The sequence below is a fragment of the Portunus trituberculatus genome, chromosome 8 (assembly GCF_017591435.1).
Source record: "Portunus trituberculatus isolate SZX2019 chromosome 8, ASM1759143v1, whole genome shotgun sequence".
Classification (NCBI taxonomy): domain Eukaryota; kingdom Metazoa; phylum Arthropoda; class Malacostraca; order Decapoda; family Portunidae; genus Portunus; species Portunus trituberculatus.
The window spans coordinates 3,222,501-3,247,500 of record NC_059262.1 but is presented as its reverse complement, the minus strand read 5'-3'; the positions used below and the strand labels follow the sequence as shown (position 1 = coordinate 3,247,500).

The following is a 25,000-nucleotide window of genomic DNA, read 5'->3' as shown; positions in this document are numbered from 1 at the left end:
TACTCACCTTGCTTCCCTAACCTAACAACACAAACACCCCAACACACACACTTTGATGCTTACTCTTGCTTCTCTATATATCCCAATAGTTCCCTAACCTAACCTAACCTAGACAAACACCTCCACATACCTTAATACTAAGCTTGCTTCCCTAACCTAACAAAAACACCCCAACACACCTTAATACAGGCACACGGGTAAATCTTGTGCACCACATCGCCTGGAGACCTGCCCGCCTCTCTGTCCAGGTAGTAGCTCTGCACAAACACACTGTGGTCACTGAGGCACCGCAGCCACACATCCCCCTCCCCTCGCAGGTCCAGCTGAACGCCTTTCCCTATGTGCAGCCTGGGGATAGAAGTGAAAGAGAGTTTAGTATATATTCAGTGGTACCTTTGATGTCTGTAGAAGGATGTGAAGGTGGGTAAGTATGAGTTTTTTAGTGATTTACAACTTCAGAAATTTGTAAGGGAGATTGAAATAGTGAGGACTCTGGCCATTAATCTTCTCATCTCCATAGACCCTTTTTAATGTGAACAAAATCATCTAATCACACCCAAAACTCATGGTAATAATGTCCAAAACTCATGGTAATAATGTGCCCCAGTACTGAATGTCTAATGTTTTACAATGTCTGTCAAAAGCTAAGAAAAGTTTAGTATATATTCACTGATATTTTTTATGCCTGTGGAAGGAAATGAAGGAGAGTTCAGCATAATTTCTCCAGTGTTTTTTAATGTCTGTGAAAAGAAATGAAGAAGGATAAGTCTGAGTTTTGTGGTGTTTGTAAACGTCTGTGGAAGGAAGCTACAGAGAGCTCAGTATATATATTCAATAGTGGTTTTGATGTCTTGAAGGAAGTGAATTAAAGTTTAGCATAATTTCTTTACAGCCTTGAATGTCTTGTTTTGATGTCTGGCAAGGTCTAGTGAGTGTTATTTGAGTTTTTAAAGGTGTTTTGTGGTTCTACTGATGGTTTGGTAAGGTCTCATGGAAATTATTTGTGCTTTTAAGGGTGTTTTTGTGGTTCTAATGATGGTTTGTTAGTCTCATGGTTGTTATTTATCGTGGTTCTAGTAATGGGTTGGTGGGGAATCAGGGAGTGTTATTTGGGTGTCTAAGGGTATTTTTGTGGTTGTAGTGATGGTTGGTAAGATCTCATGGGTGTTACTTGCATTTCTAAGGGTGTTTTTGTGGTTCCAGTGATGTTTTGGTAAGATCTCATATTTATTTGGGTTTCTAAGGATATTTTTGTGGTTCGAGTGATGGTTTGGTAAGATCTCATTGATGTTATTTGGGTGGTTTGTGGTTCTACTGATGGTTTGGTAGGCTTTTTGAGTTTCTTTCAGTCTCTCTCTCTCTCTCTCTCTCTCTCTCTCTCTCTCTCTCTCTCTCTCTCTCTCTCTCTCTCTCTCTCTCACACACACACACACACACCCTGTTCTTTGTCTCTCCTCAGTGCAAAGAAATAAGACAAAGAAGTTTAAAAGAAAGAAAACACCATAACTCTCTCTCTCTCTTTCACCTTGCTCTTTGTCTCACCTCAGTGCAAGGAAACAAGAGAGAGTTTAAGAGATAAAAAAAAACGCGAACTCACTCTCAGCCTCTCTCTCTCTCTCTCTCACCTTGCCCTCTCACTCTGCTCAGTGCGGTGGACATTGCTGAGGGCGCCGAGACAGAAACGGTTGCCTCCTGAAGGGTCCACATAGCCATCCACAGTGACGGAGGGGCAGCTTGATGGCACCTTGAATGTCTCCCCTACCTGCTGGGTCAAAGGTGGGTCAGGGGAGGTCAAGGTGTGTGTGTGTGTGTGTGTGTGTGTGTGTGTGTGTGTGTGTGTGTGTGTGTGTGTGTCTCATATTTTTTTTTTCCTATCATATCTTGTTTGTTTAGTTTTTTCTTGCCTCTCTCTCTCTCTCTCTCTCTCTCTCTCTCTCTCTCTCTCTCTCTCTCTCTCTCTGACCTGAGTGTCCAATTCGAAGTATGCGATAGAACACCAGAACTCCGGACCAGGCTGGGAGGAGAGGGGCACAATGGGGACGTCCTGCATCATGGGCGGTGGCTCCCCTGTGGAGGACGCCAGGCTGAGAGGCACACATAGGGGAACACAAAGGAAGAACGAACACCACACCCATTCAACCCCACCACAACCCATTCTAAGCCCCAGAAACTCCCCAAAAAAACTTACATTTTTTAATCAGACATGCCAAACAGTACCTCACACCACCAGAGCCCCCATTACAACCCCATATTCTCCACCATTACACCATTAGCAAAACCCAGAACACTTTCCCAGAACTAGAACCCCCCCAAAAAAAGACCCATTCTCCATTTAGAACCCAAACTAGATACTGTCAAAACCCCTCCACAACCCCAAATACACAAGAACCCATATTCTTCCTTGACGTCATCCCCAAAATACTTCCCAGCCCTAGAACATCCCCAAGAACCCCCAAAAGACCCATTCCCCATTCAGAACCTCAACTACATACTGTCAAAACCCCTCCACAACCCCAAACCCACAAGAACCCATATTCTCCCTTGACGTCACCCCCAGAACACTTCCCAGCCCTAAAACATGTTCTGGCCTATAGCGCCTGTAGGTCTACTTAAAGAGTATGTATAGGAAGCACTGTTCAGCTTCCCCCCATTAGTGGCACAGGCAGTTTTACTTATTAGTGGTATCCATATCACCACCCAATTGCATCTTTGGTGTAACCACTTACAACGTGGGTATCATGGTGACATGTAGGTAACTTTAAACCACTGCACAAATGGCAAAGTTTCAAGGCAGTATGTGGTGGGATTCGAACCTATGCATGGACGTCTGCCCGATCCTATGCTCACCACCTTATCCGCTAAACCATCGCCTCCCTATGCAGGATATTTTAAGGCGATTATTTAAAGACCACCTGTAATCCGCTACATATTTTCTGGAATCACACCAGTTGTCTGATTTAGGAGATTCAACCTGTACCTCCCCAGAACACTTCCCCAGATAGAACTGCCCTCAACTTACAGTAATTATGGTTCTGTCTGTCTCCCATCATGGTGGGGTGTATGACAGAGTATTGTGGCCACTCCAGTTAGGCTGCGACATGGAGTGGGATGACACAGGGTGGGGTGGGGGCAAGGGGTTCTGCTGTGGGGACGGGGAGGCTGTGGGTACACTCCCTGGCCCCCCCTGGCTAAACGGTGACCCCACAGCTTGCACCCCTCCCCCTCCTCCCCCAGTGCTACCGCCGCTGCCAGCCCCCAACACGGTAAAGCCATTTTGTTGCTGTTGTTGTTGTTGTATTTGCTGTTGCTGCTGCGGTGACTGTTGAGGTGGTGGTGGTGGTGGTGGCTGCTGTGCTGGGTGAGGCTGCGTGAGGCTGGCGGCTGTTGGGAATGAGGGTATGATTAGTGGTAGGTGGTGGTGGTGGTGGTGGTGGTGTGTGTGTGTGTGTGTGTGTGTGTGTGTGTGTGTGTGTGTGTGTGTGTGTGTGTGTGTGTGTGTGTGTGTGTGTAAAGATGATGAAGTAGAGAACAAGAAGACAAAGAAAAAGAAAGGAAAACAAGGAAAGAAAGAAAGAAAAGAAAAGAAATGGAGAAAATATAGAAATACAAAGATGAAAAAAAAAAAAAAAAGGAAATCAATAAAAAAACAAAAAACAAGAAAAGAACAACAAGAACAAGAACAAAGTATATCCAAGTATGTACTAAGAAGTGTGTGTGTGTGTGTGTGTGTGTGTGTGTGTGTGTTGGTTATACTTACACGGCACGGAGTCGGTGAAGAATGTCTGACTTCCTGGTGTAGAGGCCGTGGGTGACTGAAGGCCCTGAGACATGTGGCTGGAGGTGCTGTCTGAAACACACATACACACAAACATCAAAACCAAACACACACACACACACACACACACATATACAATAATACCATACAAATTTCTAACTTTACTTATTTCTTTTATTATCACTTTTCTTATTCATCATTTGTCATCTACTTGTTCCTATTCTTCTAACCATCATCAGTCTTCTTCCTCCCCTTCTTTATCTCATTCCCCTCTAACTCCACTCCTCCACACAAACACACACACACACACACACACACCCTCCTTTATACTCCCCATCTTTCACTTATTCAAAGCACACAAATATACGCACCTAACACACACACACACACACACACACACACACACTTAGCAACCTGCTGGTGGAAAGATACAAGTTTCAGACCATCTTACTGTAGCAGACCAACCAACCAGCCCGGGCCAAGCTAGCAGTGACCAGGGAGGTGATAGTTACCTGTGGGGGAGAGGAGGGAGTAGGAGGTGGGCTGGTGGGACATGGGGTGTATAGTCTGCGCTGAGGCGGAAACTGTCTGGTGCATTGAGCCACTCTGCAATGAAACGCACTTGTAGAGTGTGTGTGTGTGTGTGTGTGTGTGTGTGTGTGTGTGTGTGTGTGTGTGTGTGTGTGTGTGTGTGTGTGTGTGTGTGTGTGTGTGTGTGTGTGTGTGTGTGTGTGTGTGTGTGTGTGTATCATGTTAACAGATGTATGTGAGTTTGTTTTAACTGTGTGTGTGTGTTTTTGGTGTTGACAGATGTGCTTGTGTTTAAATTACTAGCTGAAATGTTGCACGTGTGTGTGTGTGTGTGTGTGTGTGTGTGTGTGTGTGTGTGCATCAATTAATGATACGACTGAATAAACACACACATATATACAAACAAGGTTGTGCAAGTGGTTTTGTCCCTGTAGGCTACACCCACCCACACCCACACACACACACACACACACACACACACACACACACACACACAATAAAGAACAAAGAGAAAGAAACAAAGGAGAACTAGATACCACACACACACACACACACACACACACATGAAAAAACATCCTTTATAAAAAAAACAATGAACTTACAACAAATTCAACCTGTAAAATGAAAAAAAAGAAAAGAAAAGTAAAAGTAAACACACACACACACACACACTAGTCCCACCTGTGAGGATGTTGGGCTAGCCTGAGGTCCAGCTGGCTGATAAAGTACATTAGATAAGGTCAAATTAGGTCAGGAGGTCAAGAGAGGTTGGGTCAGAGGTCAGATTAGGTCACACACCATACCCATCTTGCTCCACTGTGACTTATGATAAGGAGGGAGGGAGGGAGGGAGGAAAGGAAGGAAGAAAAGGGAAGGGAAGAAAAGGAAATGAGAGGAGAGGAGAGGAGAGGAGAGGAGAGGAGAGCAGAGGAGAGGGAGGGAAAGATTGGGAGAAGAGGCAAGGAGGAAGGGAGAGAGAGGGAAGGAAGGAAGGAAGGAAGGAAGGAAGGAAGGAAGGAAAAAGGGAGAGGAGAGGGAGAGAAGGGAAATCGGAAGAAAAGGTAGGCAGGAGAGAGAAGGAAGGAAGGAAGGAGAGAGGGAAGGAGGAAGGGAGGGAACACAGCACACAGCAATAATGAACAATCACAACCACACACACCCATGAAAGCACCACAATAACCAGGAAACCCCATGGAAAGAGGGAAGACCACACTAACCCATTATTACACCCACACACACACACACAGAAACCCATTAATTCCCAGATAACCCATGAAAGGAGGAGACAGACCACACTAACCCATTATTACACCTACAGACACCTACAGAAACCCATTAACTCTCAGATAACCCATGAAAAGAGGGATGAAGACCACACTAACCCATTATTACACCCACAGACACACAGAAACCCAATAACTCTCTCAAAAACCCATGAAAGGAGAAGAGAAGATCACTAAACACAAACATAATTTAAACTGAAGTCCTTAACCCATCAGTACACCCACAGACACCCATAAAAACCCCATAACTCCCTCAATACCCATGAAAGGAAGAGACAAGACCACTAACCAGAAACGTAACTTAAACTAGAGTCCCTAAACCATCACTAGACCCATCAAGGAAGGGACAAGACCACTAACCAAAAACGTAACTTAAACTGAAGTCCCCAAACTATCACTAGACCCATCAAAACACTCCTAAAAGCCAAAAACTTCTAGAAAACCCATGAAAGGAAGGGATAAATGGCTCTTAAACTATCACTACACCCATAGACACCCATAGAAACTTCCTTAAAAGAGAGAATACTCCTAAACACAAACCTAACTTCAATTGGAGCCCCTAGCCCATCACTACACCCACCAAGACACCCATGGAAGCCTAAATACATAACTTAGACTACAAAAACACACATACACACTTCAGTTGTAATTAAATGTATATATTATAAGGGATGATAAAATGTTTCTCAAGTTTTCAAGTCTCACCGTGACACTCTGAAAACAATACTCGACACTCCACAAAACACAACACTCAGATGCTCACCCAAAACACACATACACACACCCAAAATGCACATTCATTCAAAATACACACTTACTCAAACCACACATACAGTCACCCACATACACACATACACACACTCAAACATGCACAAACACTCACCCAAAACACAAACACACACCCAAAACACAACACTTACTCAAATACACACACACCCAAAACACACATACACCCAAAACACACAAACACACACACTCACCCAAAACACACACACCCAAACACACCCAAATACACACATACACCCAAAACACACACCCAAACACACATACACTCACCCAAAACACACATACACCCAAAACACACACCCAAATACACACCAAAACACACACCCAAAACACACATCCAAACACACACAAACACTCACCCAAACACACAAACAACTAACCTGGGCTGGGGAGTTGGCACTGGGCTGGGAACTGGACAGCCCTGAAATGCCGGAGGGTCCAGGGCCAACCGAGGCATCCTGAGGCCCTGAGCTGCTGCCCCCACTCACCTCACACTCCATATGCAAGCTGAGTCCCGTCAAGTCTGCTTTGGGGACGGAGAAAGCCTTGGTTACTGCCTGTGTGGTGGTGGTGGTGGTGGTGGTGGTGGTGGTATGATAGGTCTCTATATGTGTTATTAAAAAGATAAGAAAAAATAGAGAAAGAAAAACAAAATCTGTGTGTGTGTGTGTGTGTGTGTGTGTGTGTGTGTGTGTGTGTGTGTGTGTGTGTGTGTGTGTGTGTGTGTGTGTGTGTGTCAAATCTGTAGATAAATAAATACATCTCTCTCTCTCTCTCTCTCTCTATGAATCTGTGTGTATGTATCAAGAAATCTCAAATTAATATAAACATTTTTACCCCACCAATCTCCCTCTCTCTTTTACCATCTACCAGCATGTGAGTGAGTGAGTGAGTGAGTGAGTGAGTGAGTGAGTGAGGCAGCACGGGGTCCTTACCAATGCCCGGGGACACGACACGCTCATAGTGGTAGGGGTTGACGCACACCGAGTCACACTTGAGGTCGAAGGCAAACTGACAGTACTTCACATGCTTCAGCTCGTTCTTGTGCAAGTCCGGCCACCGCCAGATTCGTGCGTAGATCACGTGAGGGAACCCCTTGCGCCCCGCCACCTGCAGGCACACACAAGGCAACATCAGGCCACCATAGAACACTAGGACACCACTAATAGCTTGAGGTTAGGTTAGGTTAGGTTAACTCCTTCAGTACTAGAATGCTTTTTTATCCTGAATTTTGGGCATGATTTGATGATTTTATTTACATTAGCAGGGTCTATGGAGGTCACAAGATTAATGGCCAGAGTCTTCACCATTTTAATCCCCACATAAGATTCTGAAGCTGTATAAAATCATCAAATAGTAAGTAGAATGAATGTGGAGATGCGTCATGGTATTGAAAAGGTTAATTGAACACAAGGTAACATTAAAGCACTCCAGAACACCACTAGGAGAGCATTGAAGGATTGTGTGATAGCATTATGTTGGGTTTGGTTAACATTCTTGCCCACTGCCCTCTGCTAAGACACACAGGGCAACATTAGGGCACCACAGGACACCACTGAAGGATTGTATGATAGCATTAGCTTAGGTTAGGTACAGTGAACCCTCAGATTTCAAACATAATTCATTCCACAAGGTTGTTCCATGTCCAAATTGTTCCAAATCCAAAATAATTTTACCCATAGGAAATATGTAAATAACTTTAATCTGTTCCAAGACTCCAGATTTTTACCCAGTTAAGTTGTAGTAAGTTGTAGTATGTCAAATCAATCTTAATTACCTTTTGGTGGCGAGTTTCATGGCGAGTGTCATTTAACCAGGTATTAAGAATTGTTGTTGTTAGTTACCAGATCAGTGTACTTGTAAGAAATATTACTTAACTATCCTGTCCGGCTAAGTGACTGGTCAAATGAAGCACTGGTCCAATATCTTACTAACCCCACCTGGGAATAAGAGCAAGGTAAGAATGCAGAATCAAAACAAAGTGGGAATAGCTGATGTTTACCTCCCACCAACAGCACCAGCATCACCAGGATTTGCCAGATTCGGCCACCTTCAGGTTGTTCCAAGTCCAAATTTTGTTCCAACTTCAAGGGTAAAAACTATTGAATTTTAGTTCCAAGTCCGAATTGTTCCAAGTTTGAGGTGTTCCAAGTCAAAGGTTCCACTGTATCTTTGCCCTGTCACTTGCTAGGGTAACCTCACTTTTTCTTTTTCTATCTCTCTCTTTCTCTCTCTCTCTCTCCCACCCCCTTCTCACCTGCAGCCGGCCGTCCAGAGTGCGCTGAATGGTGACACACTTGCTGGGGTGGGAGCCGTTGGTGGTGATGGCGGTGATGAGCGAGTCCAGTTCATCACGTTTCTCCTGCAGTGGTGGTGAGAAAGTGAGGGAAAGGTGGTGGTGGTGGTGGTGATGGTGGATATAAGACATGACAAAATAAAACTTTCTATCATACTTCATAAACAATCTAATGAAACACACACACACACACACACACACACACACACACACACACACACACACACACAAAACACACACAAAAAAAAACCCTTGAAACCAACACACTCACAACACACACACCAAAGGAAATCGATAAACAAATAAAGAAAAAAGAAAGAAAGAAATAGAAAACACACACACACACACACACACACACACACACCTTGAGTTTTTTGACGAGACTTTCAATGGCACGTTTGGAAAATCCCTCTGGTTCTCCTCCCTGCCGGTGACACATGAGGGAGTGCACAATGCTCAGGCAGGCATCCGCAGAGGTAGGAGCATTCGTCATCTGCGGCAAGGGGTCGTACGATTAGGTTAGGTTAGGTTAGGTCAGGTCAGGTCAGGTTGTGTGTGTTTAGCTATTAGTCTTTTGGTTAGGATAAGTTAGGTTAGGTTAGGTTAGGTTACAATGTGTTGGGTTAGGTTGGGCTGGGCTGGGATGGGTTAGCTTAAATTAGGTTAGGCTAGATAAGCTTGTGTGCATTTACCTATTGGTCTTTTGGATGAGTTAGGTTAAGTTAGGTTAGGTTGAATTAACCTGGATTAGGGTTGGGTTGGGTTGGGATTGGATTAGTCAGTTTGGATTGGATTAAGGTTGGGATAGGGTTGGGTTGGGTTGGGATAGGGGTAGGGATGGGGTGGGTTGGATTAGGTTGAATTCAATTAGGTTAGATCAAATAAGGTTCGGTTAGATTAGGTTAGGTTGTGTGTTTTCATCTGTTGGTCTTTTGGTTAGGTAAGGATAGGTTAGGATAGGATAGAATAGGTTAGGTTAGGTTAGGTTAGGTTAGATTGGATTGGGTTGGGACTTGGTTGGGTTGGGCTGGGTTGCGTTGGTGTGGGTTTTGGCTGGGTTAGGTTAGGTTAGATTAGATTTAATTAGATTAGATTCAGTTAGGTTAGGGTCGATTAAAATGGGTTATGGTTATACTTGGTTGCACATGTTTACTGGTGTTTTTTGGTTAGGTTAGGTCAAGTTGTGTTTATCTATTGATCTTTTAGTTTATTTAGATTAGGGTTCTTTTAAGAGGTTAGGTAAAGTTGTGTGATTTCATCTAACAGTCTTTTCGGTTCGGTTCATCTGAGGCAAGAAGTGGTGGAGTTAGGTTAAGTTATAGTTGGTTTTAAGTTAGGTTAGGTTGTGTGCTTTTATCTGTTAGTCTTTTAATTAGGTTAGGTTCTTATACAGCAAGGGGTGTTACAGTTAGCTTTGGTTAGGGGTTAATTGGGTTTGGTTTGCTTTGGTTATGCTAGGTTAGGTTTGGTTTGGTTAGGTTAGATTAGATTTGTTTTGGTTTATGTCTAATTCTGTTTTGTTTGGTTCATCATTTCCTTCATGTAGGAGGTAGACCAGTTAATGGCAACAAAATCTATAAAGAAGTGCCCTAAAGAAACAAATAGTATTCAAAATCAGAGAAATGTCTTGAACCCTCCTTCCTGAAAGAGTTTAAGTCACAGAAGCAGGCAGGAAGTTCCACAGTTTACTAGAGAAAGAGATGAATGATTGACAATATTGGTTAACTCTTGCATTAGGGAGGGAAGAGAAAGTACAAAAATGATAGAGAGTTTCACAGTTTAATAGTGAAAGAGATGAATGCTTGAGAATATTGGTTAACTCTTGCATTAGAGAGGTGAGAAGAGTATAAGAAAGACAGGGATTTTTAGAGTTTACTAGTGAAAGAGATGAATGACTGAGAACACTGGTTAACTCTTGCATTAGGGAGGGGAGAGTACAACAATGACAGAGTTTCAGAGTTTACTAGAGAAAGAGATGAATGACTGAGAATACTGGTTAACTCTTGCATTAGGGAGGGAGAGAAAGTACAAGAAAAAGAGAGAGAGTTTCACAGTTTACTAGTGAAAGGGATGAATTGAGAACATTGGTTAACTCATACACTAAGGAGGTGAACAGAATAAAGGTGAAAGTATAAAGAGTTCCAGAAAGAAAGAAAGAAAGGATGAATGATTGAGAATACTGGTTAACTCTTGCATTAGGGAGGTGGAGTGAATAGTGATGGAAGAAAGTAGATAATGCTGTACTGATTTACTTTTGCATCAGGGAGGTGGAGGGAATAGGGGTGTGAAAGTAGACAATAGTGTGAAGCGAGGCCATGAGAGGAAAAGTACACAAGAAAAGCACTTTGAAGTTTGAGAAAGAGGAAAGTAACATTGTGATTTGTGATTTCTCTGTTTGTTTGCACTGTTTTTTTGTCACTTATTGAGATTGTGTTTGTCTTAGTTACATTCATTTTTCTATTTCTCTCCATTCTTTCATTTCTGTCTTCCTCCTCCTTCTCCCTCTTCTCTACACATCCCTCCTCCACCTCTCCTTCCAAACACACAAAACACACACATAACCCACCTCTAAACACACACACACACACACACACACACACAACACACACTGTAACACACTCCAACACAGCCCAGCCACAGAAACACACCTCTCTTCACCTTACCACACGACCACTGACACACACACACACACACACACTTGCCCCATACCACCCCCATTCCTCCAGAGCCAAACACTGCAACACACGGGAGCCAAACACACACAAACGCACTGTGCCCTCGTCTGATTCGCAGATTGGGGGATGTTGGCGGGAAAAAAACAAGGTAGCCAATTATTTTCCTGGTGACCGAGCGACTTGGTGATTGAGAGAGAGAGAGAGAGAGAGAGAGAGAGAGAGAGAGAGAGAGAGAGAGAGAGAGAGAGAGAGAGAGAGAGAGAGAGAGAGAGAGAGAGAGAGGAAAGTATTGAAATTTATGATACGAACCACACTTAAAAATGACTGACTACTACAACTACTACTACTACTACTACTACTATTACAGACCATTGGATGCAAGTGGTAGTTAAAAGTTGGTAGACACATCATGGCTGTCTGACAGAGTGGAATGACTGACAAAACTGTGTGTGTGTGTGTGTGTGTGTGTGTGTGTGTGTGTGTGTGTGTGTGTGTGTGTGTGTGTGTGTGTGTGTGTGTGTGTTGCTTTCACTTATGCTCTTTGTATATCTTTAAGTTTTCCTATTATCTTTGTTATCATTGTGTGTGTGTGTGTGTGTGTGTGTGTGTGTGTGTGTGTGTGTGTGTGTGTGTGTGTGTGTGTGTGTGTGTGTGTGTGTGTGTGTGTGTGTGTGTGTGTGTGTGTGTGTGTGTGTGTGTGTGTGTGTGTGTGTTTTTTTACCCTACTCACTTCTCTGTCTTATCCTCCTCTCTCTCTCTCTCTCTCTCTCTCTCTCTCTCTCTCTCTCTCTCTCTCTCTCTCTCTTATATCAGTGTACATGTCATATCATTTTTGTACCATGGCAGAGAGAGAGAGAGAGAGAGAGAGAGAGAGAGAGAGACAGATCAGCACATACCTCCCTTACTCCAATCTCCCCTCTCTCTCTCTCTCTCTCTCTCTCTCTCAACCCTGACCTCTAAAGTGTATCAGTATATGCAAGGTGTGTGTGTGTGTGTGTGTGTGTGTGTGTGTGTGTGTGTGTGTGTGTGTGTGTGTGTGTGTGTGTGTGTGTGTGTGTGTGTGTGTGTCTTTGTCACACACACACACACACACACACACACACACACACACACACACACACACACACACACACACACACAAGTTTGGTTGGAGTCTTTTCTTCTCTCCGTTTTCTTTTTACATTTTCTCTTTATCTAAACGGAAGGGGAATGTTTGCGTGCACGGAACATTTGCTTTTGTTTCTCCAAATGTAAACATGTCTTTCTTTTCCTTTCCTTTCTTTCAAACATAAATTCTCTCTCTCTCTCTCTCTCTCTCTCTCTCTCTCTCTCTCTCTCTCTCTCTCTCTCTCCCTCTCTTCAATTAACTCTTATTTTTCATTTATGTTTTTTTAATGTATGTCTGCCTCAAAAGTAGTAGTAGTAGTAGTAGTAGTAGTAGTAGTAGTAGTAGTAGTAGTAGCAGTAGCAGTAGCAGTAGCAGCAGTAGTAGTAGTAGTAGCAGTAGTAGGTAAAATAGAGCATGTTTTTGTCTGTGTGTCTTTGTGTCTGTGTGTTTGTGTGTCTGTGTGTCCTCACCTGCCTCAATCAGCTCAAGACATACATATCATCACCATTTTCTCTCCCCCTAAGCACTATTATCATCTCCTTCCTTATCTATTTCCTGACCAAGCTGTCTCACTCTTACTCTCTCTCCTCCTCCTCCTCCTCTTCCTACTCCCAAACAGTCACTTTCCCCTGTCTGTCTGTAAAATTCTTAAGATAAAGGGTTATAAAGTTTACTACACCTTCTCTTGTACCAAAGTGCACTCTCTCTCTCTCTCTCTCTCTCTCTCTCTCTCTCTCTACTATATTAACACCTCTGTGAGCCTTTTTATAAATTCTTTGTTACCCCTGACCACTATCCCTTAGCTACATAATAATAATAATAATAATAATAATAATAATAATAATAATAATAATAATAATAATAATAATAATAATATCTGATGATTATTGGAAGTTAGGTAAAGTTAAGTTACATCAAGTTAGACTATGTTGTTACTCCATAAATGCTGTTTTAGATAGAGAGGAGATATGAAGTTTGCAGTTCAGGTTATATATAAGTGAAGGACATACTGAGGTTGTGAAGGGACAGATGTTTAAGAATGTTTGTGTTAAGGATAGACTGAATAGCTTTAGAGAGACAGGAAATTAAAGTAATAGGACAGTAGTTTGAGGGATTAGAACAGCCAACCTCTTAAAGCACAGGATGAAGGTAGGCAAACTCTCAGTAAGAAGGAGAGGTAGATGTTGATAAACAGAACTAGAAGAGTTTGAGAAGGCAAGGTGCAAGCACGAATACACAGTTACAGAGAACAATAGGAGGGATCCCATCAGGTCCTCTGTTATGCACTCAGTACACAGAGACAGATTTTTTGACACGGAAGCAATAATTATTCCAAGAAATATCAGCACAATACTTCCTCAGGTCCCCCCACCTGGCAGAGGCAACATACCATAGGCACCTCCACTTTGGGGGATCCTAAGGAGGGATTGGAGAAATAGGACAAGATACACATATGAGATTGTGATCAAAGAAACCCAATGGAAAAGATAGGGTAACAGCATAAGCAGAATGAATAGAGGTAAGGAAAAGGTCAAGAATGTTGGGCGTATCTCCAAGATGATCAGGAATACAAGTAGGATGTTGCACCAGTTACTCTAGGTCATGGAGGATAGCAAAGTTGAAGGCTAGTTAGTAAAGGGAGAAGAAAGCCATAAGCTGGTGATGAACACTGAAGTCTCCAAAGACTGTGAATGTTGAAGTTAATGAAGAAAAAGTAAAAAGATTTGTTGATGTCACGAGAGCAATGGGACCAGCGGACATTGGTGAATGTGTAATTAGCTATGACCCCCGTCAGGAAAAACAACGCATGCAGGCCAGAAATAAAGCAAACTGGCTATTACAATTAATCTTTAGGAGTATTAAAAGTACAATTCCTGAAGTAGTACTAAAGTTATATTTGTCGCTGGTCACACCCCACTTTCATTATGCCTTCAGGTTCTGGTCCCCATATTACAGGAATGACACAGGTTAATTAGAACCATTACAAAGGAGAACGACTAGAGGCATGCAGGGGATGAGGGTTATTCCTGACGAAACAAGACTAAAGGTGTTAAATTTGGATTCCTTAGAGACACAGGTTATGACGCCTGACAAAGCAGTACAAGGGATAAACAAAAGGTGACACAGAATTCTTTGGATCAGTAATGAAGCTGGAACAATAAATAAAGGGTTCAAGTTTCAAAAAGTTAGGATTAAGAGAAGATAGGAAAAAAATGGTTTGTTTTCCTTGTTCTCCATGGAAAAGACACACAGGAAAAACTACCTCAAAAAAATAAATGAATAAAAAACAATGACGGAATAAGAAAAAGGAAAACAAAATACACTTATTGATAAAAGCAAACAAATAAAGATTAAAAAAAAAAGAAAAAAACAACATACAACCATTACCAACAGCAAAAAATAAATCAACTAAAAAAAATAAATAAATAAAACACAGCAAACACAGTCACAAATCCAACACAAACCAAAACAAACCCAAAAAAACAAGGAAAACAATGAAAACAAGACAACCATTACCTTTCTTTAGATATTAGGGTGCAGAGAAGCATTCAGGGTGCGCGCATGATGGCTGGGCAGGGAGGGCGGCGGGGGGGTGAGGGTGTCAATGTATTAGGGTGTTACAGGGCCATCAGGGTGAGGCTGCAATAGTGTACCAGGGTGTTAGAGTGACATGAGATGGCTAGGCTGTGTGTGTGTTTGTGTGATGGTGGATGTTTAGGTTAGTGTGTGTGTGTGTGTGTGTGTGTGTGTGTGTGTGTGTGTGTGTGTGTGTGTGTGTGTGTGTGTGTGTGTGTGTGTTAGGGCGAGTCAACTTACGTATAGGTTAGGGTGAGTGTCTGCCTGTATTTCGTCACCCTAGATAAACAAACAAGCATGAGTGTGTGTATGTGTGTTTGCGTATGTGCGTGCGTGCGTGTGTGTGTGTGACAATGTGTGTGTGACGTGATGTTGTCTATCCGAGGGTGAATGAGTGTGTACCAGGGTGAGGATTAGAGTGGGTTAGCACACACCACACACCACACACTCCCACACCCCGCGGCACCCTGGACACACACACCCTAGCAACGCAAACCTCCACTAGGGTGACGAAGTGACAGTGGGAGAGTCAACATGTATCCCCAAACCCTTAAACCCTGAGAATGAGAGAGAGTGAGAGTGAATGAGAGTGAGAGGGAGTGTGTCAAGACAGTTCTGGGAGAGTGTCAAGGTGTTTGGCCTCACCCTGCCACCACATCTGGGCCTTTGGGGGGCGGGAGCCTTCACACTGGCAGAGGGGTGGGGCAGGCTGGCCGGGGCACGCCACACACACACTGCTACCCAATTATTACAAATTTCGTAATTGTGAACTTAGAGCAAAACAAAGATTAGACAAATGACGCTCGCCTCGCCTCTCCCAGCCCTGACTATCCCTTTTGCTATTTACGCCCTTATCTATCATCCCATGCTGAAATAAAGGGCACTGTTAGATTCACCGTGAAATTTAGGTTATATCCACCGAGGTTTAAAGACTTGTAGTTGAAGTAATTAAGGATATAATAGTATTTCGTGGTCGTGTCCCTCCTCCCTCTCCCCTCCCTCCTATTCCTCCCTTTTTGTCATTTACGCTCTTATGACTCATTTCACGCTAAAACAAAGGGTGCCACTGAATTCCCCGTAAGAATGAGGTTACATATAGTGATATTTCAGGGTTTCTACATTATCATTCAATGAGTTTGGGGTTTATTGTCATATTTCATGTTTCTTTCCCTCCCTCCCTCCTCCGTCCCCGTCCCGCCTTTTTAACATTTTCAGCCTTATTATCCATCCCACAGTTAAATAAATGGTTCCAGTGAATTCTTCGTAAAGTTTGGATGAAGAATGGTGCAATGTAAGGCTTCCAAGGTTAAGGAATGGCGTATTTTTAGCTTTTAATACTATTTGGTGGTCCTATACTTCCCTCTCACTCTCTCTCTAGCCCGGTCTTTTCTTTTTACTATTTCTAGATTTATTCCTGCCCCTACACTAAAATAACTGCTTCCATTGAATGCCTTGTAAAATCTAGATCATGTGAGGTTGCTTACAGGGCCTTGAATTGGTGAGGTTCTTAAGGTTCTTTGGGTTGTAAGTAATTCGTGGTTCCTCTCCTACTCCTCACGCCTATTTCCTTTTTCCCCCTTTTCTCCTTCCTAGCAGATCTATTGCTTAGGTACTCTAGCCTAAGATAACTTGTCTCATTCAGTCATTCGTGAAATTGGGAATATTCACGATCCAATTTAAGATTTTCAAAGAGAAGGATTTAATTTTATTTCATTTTCTATTTATCTATTTTTTTTATTTATTTTTATTTATCATATTCCATGGTCGTTAATTTCCTTTCTCCTTAATATCTGGTTTCATTATTTTTTCTATTTTGTTTTATTTTATTTATTTATTTATTTATTTTATTTTACTTTATTTATTTACTTATCTTTTATTTCTTACTTTTTTATTTGCAATTTTCAGCTGTATTTCTCTTACAACAGCAAGGTGAAGAATTTCCACTACTGTACTGGTCAAATAAAGCCTTTTGGTTCTTATTTTACTTGCCATTAGTGGTCAGATAACGATAAGTGATTTACTTTATAACAATAGACTTCGTTTTCCTGTCCTCTCGATATCCTTCTCTCCTTGTTTTCTTTTTTTCCTTTCCATTTTCTTCTTTTACTTATTTCTATCTCAATTTCGTATCCAGCTACTAAATAATGAATTGTATCGAATTCATCATTATATCTAAATTATCTGAAGTCTTATTAAATTGTTCCGAATACAAAATTAACTTGAGATCTGTACTGTGTTCCTTTCTTTGCCCTTTTCTACTTATTCATTTATTTCTCTATTAATTCCTGTATCTAAAGTGGAGCGAGCAATGGCAGTGATTTCCCAGTTGAATTTTGGTTGGTTGATTTTATTTTAGGATCTGTAAGCTGTGAAATTAATGTGATTTAAAATATTTCTTGAGCTGTTCTCTTTCTCTTTTTTTCGTTCCTCTATTCCTTTTCCCTATTTCTCCTTTATTTCTTGCTCCTACACGCAATTATAATGAGTTCCTTGTTAAATTAAGAATTGCTCTATGTTCTTTGATGATAATTAAGATAGAATGTTCTGATAATGGTACTTAATTTAATACACATAATGCAACCTTTTTCCTTTTTCCAATCTGTCATATGTTAGTTCACCATAATTTATATATTACTAATTCGTTTTTTTTAAGGCTAAATTATTAATAGCACTGAATTTCTAGTGTATTTGAGTTTATTTCAGATTTAAGATTGTTTGCTCTGAATTAAGCGAGAATTTCGTAATAATGATGATAATAAAAATGCTGTCCTGTCTCGTTATTTTTTTTTTTTTCTCTCTCTCTCTCTCTATTTAGCTTTTCCTTGTTCTTTTCCGTCCTTCAATTCAAATTCCTACAGTGAAATAATTAGTCACAATTCTGGATCAATCTGACTCATCGAAACTCATGACTGAAAAACGTGAAATACAGGACATTGAGTTTTATCAAGATTTGTAGCTGGAAAGAAAAGGAAAGTGAGACAGACAGACAGACAGACAAAGACAGACAGGACAGAACGAAAGGATTAATAAAAAAGAGAGAAGAAAAGAAAGCAAAGAAAAAGAGAAATAGAAATAATAAATAAGAAATAGATGGATGGATAGGCAAACACAATAATAGGTATAAAGATAGATAAAGATAGATCAAGATAAATAGATAGATAAATAGATAGATAGATAGATAGCATGAAAATAGATATATCAACATGTATATAATAAAAATGAATAAGACAAAAAAACAAATAAATGAAAAGAGGAAAAGAAAGCTTGATAGAAAGAAAGCTATAACGGACAGGAAATGCCTCTCTCTCTCTCTCTCTCTCTCTCTCTCTCTCTCTCTCTCTGACCTTCACATCGTAGAGAGAGAGAGAGAGAGAGAGAGAGAGAGAGAGAGAGAGAGAGAGAGAGAGAGAGAGACGAAAAGTGAAATAAAAGAGATCAAATGAAATACAAAGAAAACTGGATAAAAATAATAAAAAGATGAAGGAAAATAATGATGACGATGATGATAATGATACTACTACTACTACTACTACTACTACTACTACTACTACTACTATAATGATAATAATAATAATAATAATAATAATAATAATAATAATAATTAGGTTCTATTTCTTCTACTACGTGTTCCTTACTATTCAGTTTATGTCTGACTGAAGTAAACATTGAGCTTTGTTATTGAGAGAGAGAGAGAGAGAGAGAGAGAGAGAGAGAGAGAGAGAGAGAGAGAGAGAGAGAGAGAGAGAGAGAGAGGTAAATTTACGTAGTGGGAGAAGGAGGCGGAGGTGGTGGTGGTGGTGGTGGAAAAAATATGGATAGCTTTAAGAAAAAAAAATGATAATAGATAAGTAAATAAGATACTAGGTACAAAATAACAGACAGACAGACAGACAGACGGAATCATAAACAGAGGAAGGATGGAAAGACAGGCAGGCAGAAAGCAGATTCAAAATAGACAGACGGAAAATATCACAGGAAAGAGCACAGACAGACAGACAGGGCGGAGGTGGACGGGTGAAAGAATGCACTTCACTACAATTAAGGCAGTGTTGCAAGTCTCTCTCTCTCTCTCTCTCTCTCTCTCTCTCTCTCTCTCTCTCTCAGAATATTTCGTTCAAAGCTCCTTAACATTTCAAAAATAACTGGTTCGGTTCACTGGGTACGCACATCAGCCCTAAAGGAACGTTGACCCAGACCCAGACCCAGACCCAGACAGTAAAGGAACGTTGACCAGGCAGACCCAGACCCATGCTGATCCAGACCCAGACAGCCTTTTGTGTCTTCATGTATCTTTCCTTCCGACTGCCTTTGAAAAATTAATGTACTTTCACGCTTACAATGATTAAATACAGTTACTAATATTTTTTTTCATTTTTTTTTTTTTTTTTTATGGCTGAAAAAAAAATATTAGTTAGGGTATTAGGTGTGTTTTAGATGTGGAGGGTAGTTTGGTTTGAATTATTGTTATATGAGGGATGAATGCAATCAAAATGCGTATGAGTTTAATACATCTATATGTGTAATGCTTTCATTTCATTCTAAATTATAACTTCTTACATGTCCTTCCTAATTCATCTTGTCCTAATGTCTACTTTTATACACACATGTATCCCTCCAAGTACCTCATCATTTCTAAGTCTCGTTTGAAAATTGAATCATATGCACCCAGGTTGACCGTCACTGCATGGCCTTGCCTCTCCCTCGGGTCGCCTCTCGCCACTCGCCACTCGCCAAGCCAGCACGTCACACACCTTCCATGTATCCCAGACTGTAAGATCAGTGCGTCTTCACATTGCAGTGTTATAGAAGTAATTGTGCAGTGCGTGAAAAAAAACACCTTGACTGTGGCGGTATTTCATAATGGTGTTAATCTCTTCAATACTAGGACACATTTTTACCTTGAGATTTGTGTGCGATTAGACCATTTTATTGACATTAGAATGGGTCTATGGAGGTCACAAGATCAATGGCCACGGTCTTCAGTATTTTAATCTCTGACACAAGTTTCTTAAGCTGTATAAAATCACCAAACAGTAAGCAGAATGAATATGAAAACGCGTCATAGCACTTTGTCTTATCAGCAGTCCTATTAATGGCCAGTCCTTTTTGCTGAGTGTGATGTACCTATGTGCTTACTACACGTGTGCACATTTATCTACACATCGTAACCAGGCGGAGTAATATATGTGATCAGTTTTCGTCCAGCCATACAACACCTCTCATACTGCCTTAATGTATACTTCTCCATTACCTTCACAAGCCACAGCCAGTGATGAAAGGCCACACAGACACAGTGCAGGTATACAAGTTGAACAACACACTACTCGCGTCACAGTGGGCGCCGCGCGGGGAGGTAGTCACGGCGGTCACGGCAGGAGGTGCATGGCATTGCAGGGGGGAGGGGCCTAGAAAAGGAAACCGCTGGCTGACAAGGACCATAGAGGCGGCTTGGCAAGAATGCGTGTAAGCAGAGATGATGTGATTAATACGGCAGAATAACTAGGTTAACTATCGAATGCTAAGGAAAACAAGACAAGGAGAAATAAAATGGAAAACAAAATGCGATAATGCTGTAAGGTGAAATAAATAATAAAGCATCATATATAGAGCACAAAATATGCAAAACAATAGAAATTAAAAAGCAGATAATTCCTAAAATATGAATAGATATACTAAGGTAGATCAGCATATATGAAATAAATAAATATAGGTAAATAAGTACTTCAAAAGACGAAACACAAAAGACTGAATAACCTAACCCATACCATTACCATACAAAAGACTGGATAACCTAACCGATACCATTATTTTCTTGTTTTTTTAATTTCCTTTTATATTTTCCTACCCATGAAGAGAGAGAGAGAGAGAGAGAGAGAGAGAGAGAGAGAGAGATACATATAAACACAAAAACATTATTAAGGAGAAAAGGAAGAAAAAAAAAGTGAAAAAGAATAAAATAATGATATAAATGAACCTAACTAATACCATAACCAGACAAAAGACTGAAAAGCCTAACCTAACCATTACCATAAGAGGCTGGAAAACAAACACACTTCCATTGGTTTCTTCCACCTGTATTCAACAGATTTATTGCGGGAAAATGAATAACGTCAAGCAAGAATACATGAACAAGTCTCACTGAGGTCGACTTAAACAACACCATTCTAATTTTCCGCCGTAAAGATGAACCGAGAAAGAAATAATTAAAATATGTACATAACTCCAATTTGAATTATACCATAGAGGAAGAAGTACAGGTTATATAGAGTAATAATAAGTGAGCAAAATTGACTTACAGGTAATACTTACTCCAACTTATTATATACAGAAAAAAAAAAAAAAAAACAGACCTTAAAATCTCTAAAAAAGTTGTACTACCTAAAGTGTTTAAAATCAGACGATGAAATAAAATAAAAGAAAAAGAAATATGATGAAAAGTATGTTGTGTTAATACTCAAGGAAAAAAATTGTAAAAGGAGAAAGAAAAAAACGTGTGTGTGTGTGTGTGTGTGTGTGTGTGTGTGTGTGTGTGTGAAATAGTAAAAGGAGAAAAAAAAAAACTAGTGTGTGTGTGTGTGTGTGCCATTTACTGTAATACCCAAGTCTTTCTCCTTTTGGTGTGTGTGTGTGTGTGTGTGTGTGTGTGTGTGTGTGTGTGTGTGTGTCCAGTCATCATAAACCACAGACCACAATAAAGTCCTTTCCCTTTAACGAGTAACAACAATACACATCTTAAATCAATGATATAGTAAACAAACAGCTTTCTTTCCTTCCCTTCATAAACCAGTGTACAATAACCACACGCCGCGTACGACACTTTCCTCCCCACCAATGAGAGCAGCGTACAATACAAGGCGCAGATCACCTATACCATTAAAAACCCACACGCTGATGAATACCACCCATACTATTTAGGAAGTGTACATATCTATCACTCATCAATAAACACACACACATACAGTAACGCACACAGGCAGAGGTGTGTGTGGGGGATGTATGTGTGTGTGTCTGTGTCATAAGCACCATAATGAGAAGCTGGGACAGTTTGGAATGATCTGGGAAAAGCTGAGAGGAACAGAGATGATGAGAAAGAGTAGGGAAGGCTGAGAAGAGCTAGGAGAAAGACTGGTAGAGAGTAGAGAAAAATGAGAAGAGGCGGGGGAGAGGCAGGGAGGGAATAAGGAGCTAAAAGAGACTGGGAGAGAGTAGAGAAAGCTTAGAAGAGGTGGATGAAGCTGGGAAGAAGCAGAGAGAGAATAAGAAGAGCTAGAAGAGACTGGGAGAGAGTAGAGAAAGCTGAGAAGAGGTGGATGAAGCTGGGAAGAAGCAGAAAGAGAATAAGAAGAGCTAGAAGAGACTGGGAGAGAGTAGAGAAAGCTGAGAAGAGGTGGATGAAGCTGGGAAGAAGCAGAGAGAGAATAAGAAGAGCTAGAAGAGACTGGGAGAGAGTAGAAAGCTAAGAAGAGGTGGAAGAGGCTGGGGAGAGAATAAGAAGAGATAAAAGAAACTGGTAGAAAGTAAAGAAGGCTGAGAAAAAGTGGATGAGGCTGGGAAGAGGTAGAGAGGGAATAAGAATTGCTAAAAGAGAATGGAAGAGTAGAGAAGGCTGATTTGAGCCGAGAGATTAAAAAAGAGAACTGAAGGAGGCTGGGAGATACGAGATGGGAAGAGACCAATAGAGGCTGGAAATGGTTGGAAAGGAAAAAAAAGTAAGGAATGGTCTTTTAAATAGTACCTTAAGAAAATAGAAAGGAAGTTGTAAATATAAAGAAAATGACTTTTTAATATGAGAGGGCAGTGAAGGGCTGGGTTGTGAGAGGGGGGGGGGTCAGGTCACCATGGAGGAGAGTAAGGTGGTAGAAAGTAAGAAGTGAGACGGAGATGACAATGATGATGATGATGATGGGAAATAATAAACATCCACTTATCCATTCACTAACAATCCACCTTCACTGAATACCTTGATGTGTGGGTGTGTGGGTGGAGTGGAAAGCGTAGATTGGTGTGTGTGTTGTGTGGAGACCTGAAGCAATTGAACCACTGCGAGGCTTCAATGGAAGAGACAAATGCTTCAATGAGGCTTCAAAACGGACTAACGTACTCTCTCTCTCTCTCTCTGACGATCAAATGAGTGTCCTTGTGAATACTAATAATAATTTCTCGTGTTCAATACATGGAAATAATAAGTGACATTTTCTTCTGGTAAGACATCATTATATTCAGAAAAATAAAAGTTTTAGGTAGATAATACAGACGAAAAATTTTTGCATACTTTTAAAATATTTTTTTAGACAGATGAAAGTATAGAAACACGAGTGACAATAATAGTAAAGATAATAATGATGACAACAATAATAATGATGATAATAATAATAACAAAAAGGTTAAAATTGAATACTTTAGAAATAAATTTAAAAATTCAGCCTTCTATCAATTTTCAAAGTGAATACTAAAACAGTGACAATAAAAGAACAATACACAAAATATAGCAATAATTAAAAATGAAGAACATGGAAATAAAACAATGAAAACAACAATGTGAGAACCCTAAAGACACATCATGAAGGCATTAACATCATCATCTCAAACTGGAACCTCTCTCACTCCGACTCAACACCACGCCAGCAGGATCAGACACCAACCAACCCTGTCAGTACCACGCTAACCCACCCATCCCTCACAAAACACTATCAAATCACCTATTATTGCCGAAATAGGAGTAAAATTAGTGAGAACAGTGACGATGAGATGTTATAATCCTGAATGACGCAAAATACGATAGAGTTTTATTATAGTAAGAGTGAACCAACCTTCTCAGTACCACGGTAACCTCACATTAAATCACTTATTACTGCCAGGAGTGAAATTATTGAGAACAGTTTCGAGATGTTATAATCGCGAATTACACAAAATATCATAGCTTTATTTTAGTTCCATGTTAATCTCAGCAACAACAAAAGATATACAAAAATAAAAGCATGTTGTGAGAATGGGGCAAGTCAAAAATTATCGAGAACGTGATGGTGAAATAAATTATAATCCCCAATTACACAAAATATCAGTCTTATTTTAGTACCAGTATAATAAAAATAATAAATAAATAAATAATAATAAATCAAGAAAAAAATAATAAATAAATAAATAAATCAAATCATATACTGTTGTCAGAATGGGGAAAGAGTAAATAATAAGAACAGTGAATCATAATCCTGAATTACACAAAATATCATAGTTTTATTTTAGTACCACGCTAATCACATCAAAAAATTAAATAAATAGAAATGAAAAAAAAAGTAAAATCAAGTAGCCTATTGTTGCCAGACTGTGAATAAGGGTAAAAATGATCAAGAACAGTGACGAGATTGTAACCAAATGATACAAAATTATAGGGGTAACTATGAAAATGATTAAGAACAGTGACTGAGATAGACTGCAACAAAAAGATACAAAATTATAGGGATAACTATGAAAATTATTAAGAACAGTCACTGAGATCAATTAAAATACCAAATCACACAAAATATTAGTTTTATTATAGTAAGAGTGATAAATCATTAAAAGGAAAAAAAAAAAAAATGAAGGGTTTACGTGAAATTATAAAACAAAACATGATTAGGAGCACAAAACATTATGGTAAGGTTCTAACAAGGCCGTGGTACTGAAAAGTTGAGAAGATTCACCAGTATGATTATAAAAAGGCTGTCACAACTTATACTAAATCACAACTTATAATAGTCATAACCTTAATAATACAAAAAATGATAGTGACAAACTCCATAGGAACAAAATCAGTTACTATAAGTCTGATGATGATGATGATGATGATGGTAATAATAATAATAATAATAATAATAATAATAATAATAATAATAATAATAATAATTTAATAATTTTTCAAACTTGAATGCAAGAGAGAGAGAGAGAGAGAGAGAGAGAGAGAGAGAGAGAGAGAGAGAGAGAGAGAGAGAG

At 40.2% G+C, this 25,000-nt stretch overlaps 1 protein-coding gene across 1 annotated transcript in view; it reads right to left on the bottom strand.

Moving 5' to 3' along the window:
* Nucleotides 1-11,862, bottom strand: part of LOC123501138 (mothers against decapentaplegic homolog 4-like) — a 13,113-nt gene extending 1,251 nt beyond the window's left edge. The window contains 13 exon segments of the mRNA XM_045249721.1: nt 180-348; nt 1,626-1,762; nt 1,964-2,067; nt 3,020-3,052; nt 3,055-3,381; nt 3,758-3,847; nt 4,288-4,381; nt 4,988-5,023; nt 6,756-6,901; nt 7,311-7,485; nt 8,633-8,737; nt 9,036-9,164; nt 11,716-11,862. Of these exon segments, the coding sequence (XP_045105656.1) occupies nt 180-348; nt 1,626-1,762; nt 1,964-2,067; nt 3,020-3,052; nt 3,055-3,381; nt 3,758-3,847; nt 4,288-4,381; nt 4,988-5,023; nt 6,756-6,901; nt 7,311-7,485; nt 8,633-8,737; nt 9,036-9,164; nt 11,716-11,757 (1,587 nt within the window). The 5' untranslated portion in view covers nt 11,758-11,862.
* Between the last annotated feature and the right edge of the window lie 13,138 nt (nt 11,863-25,000).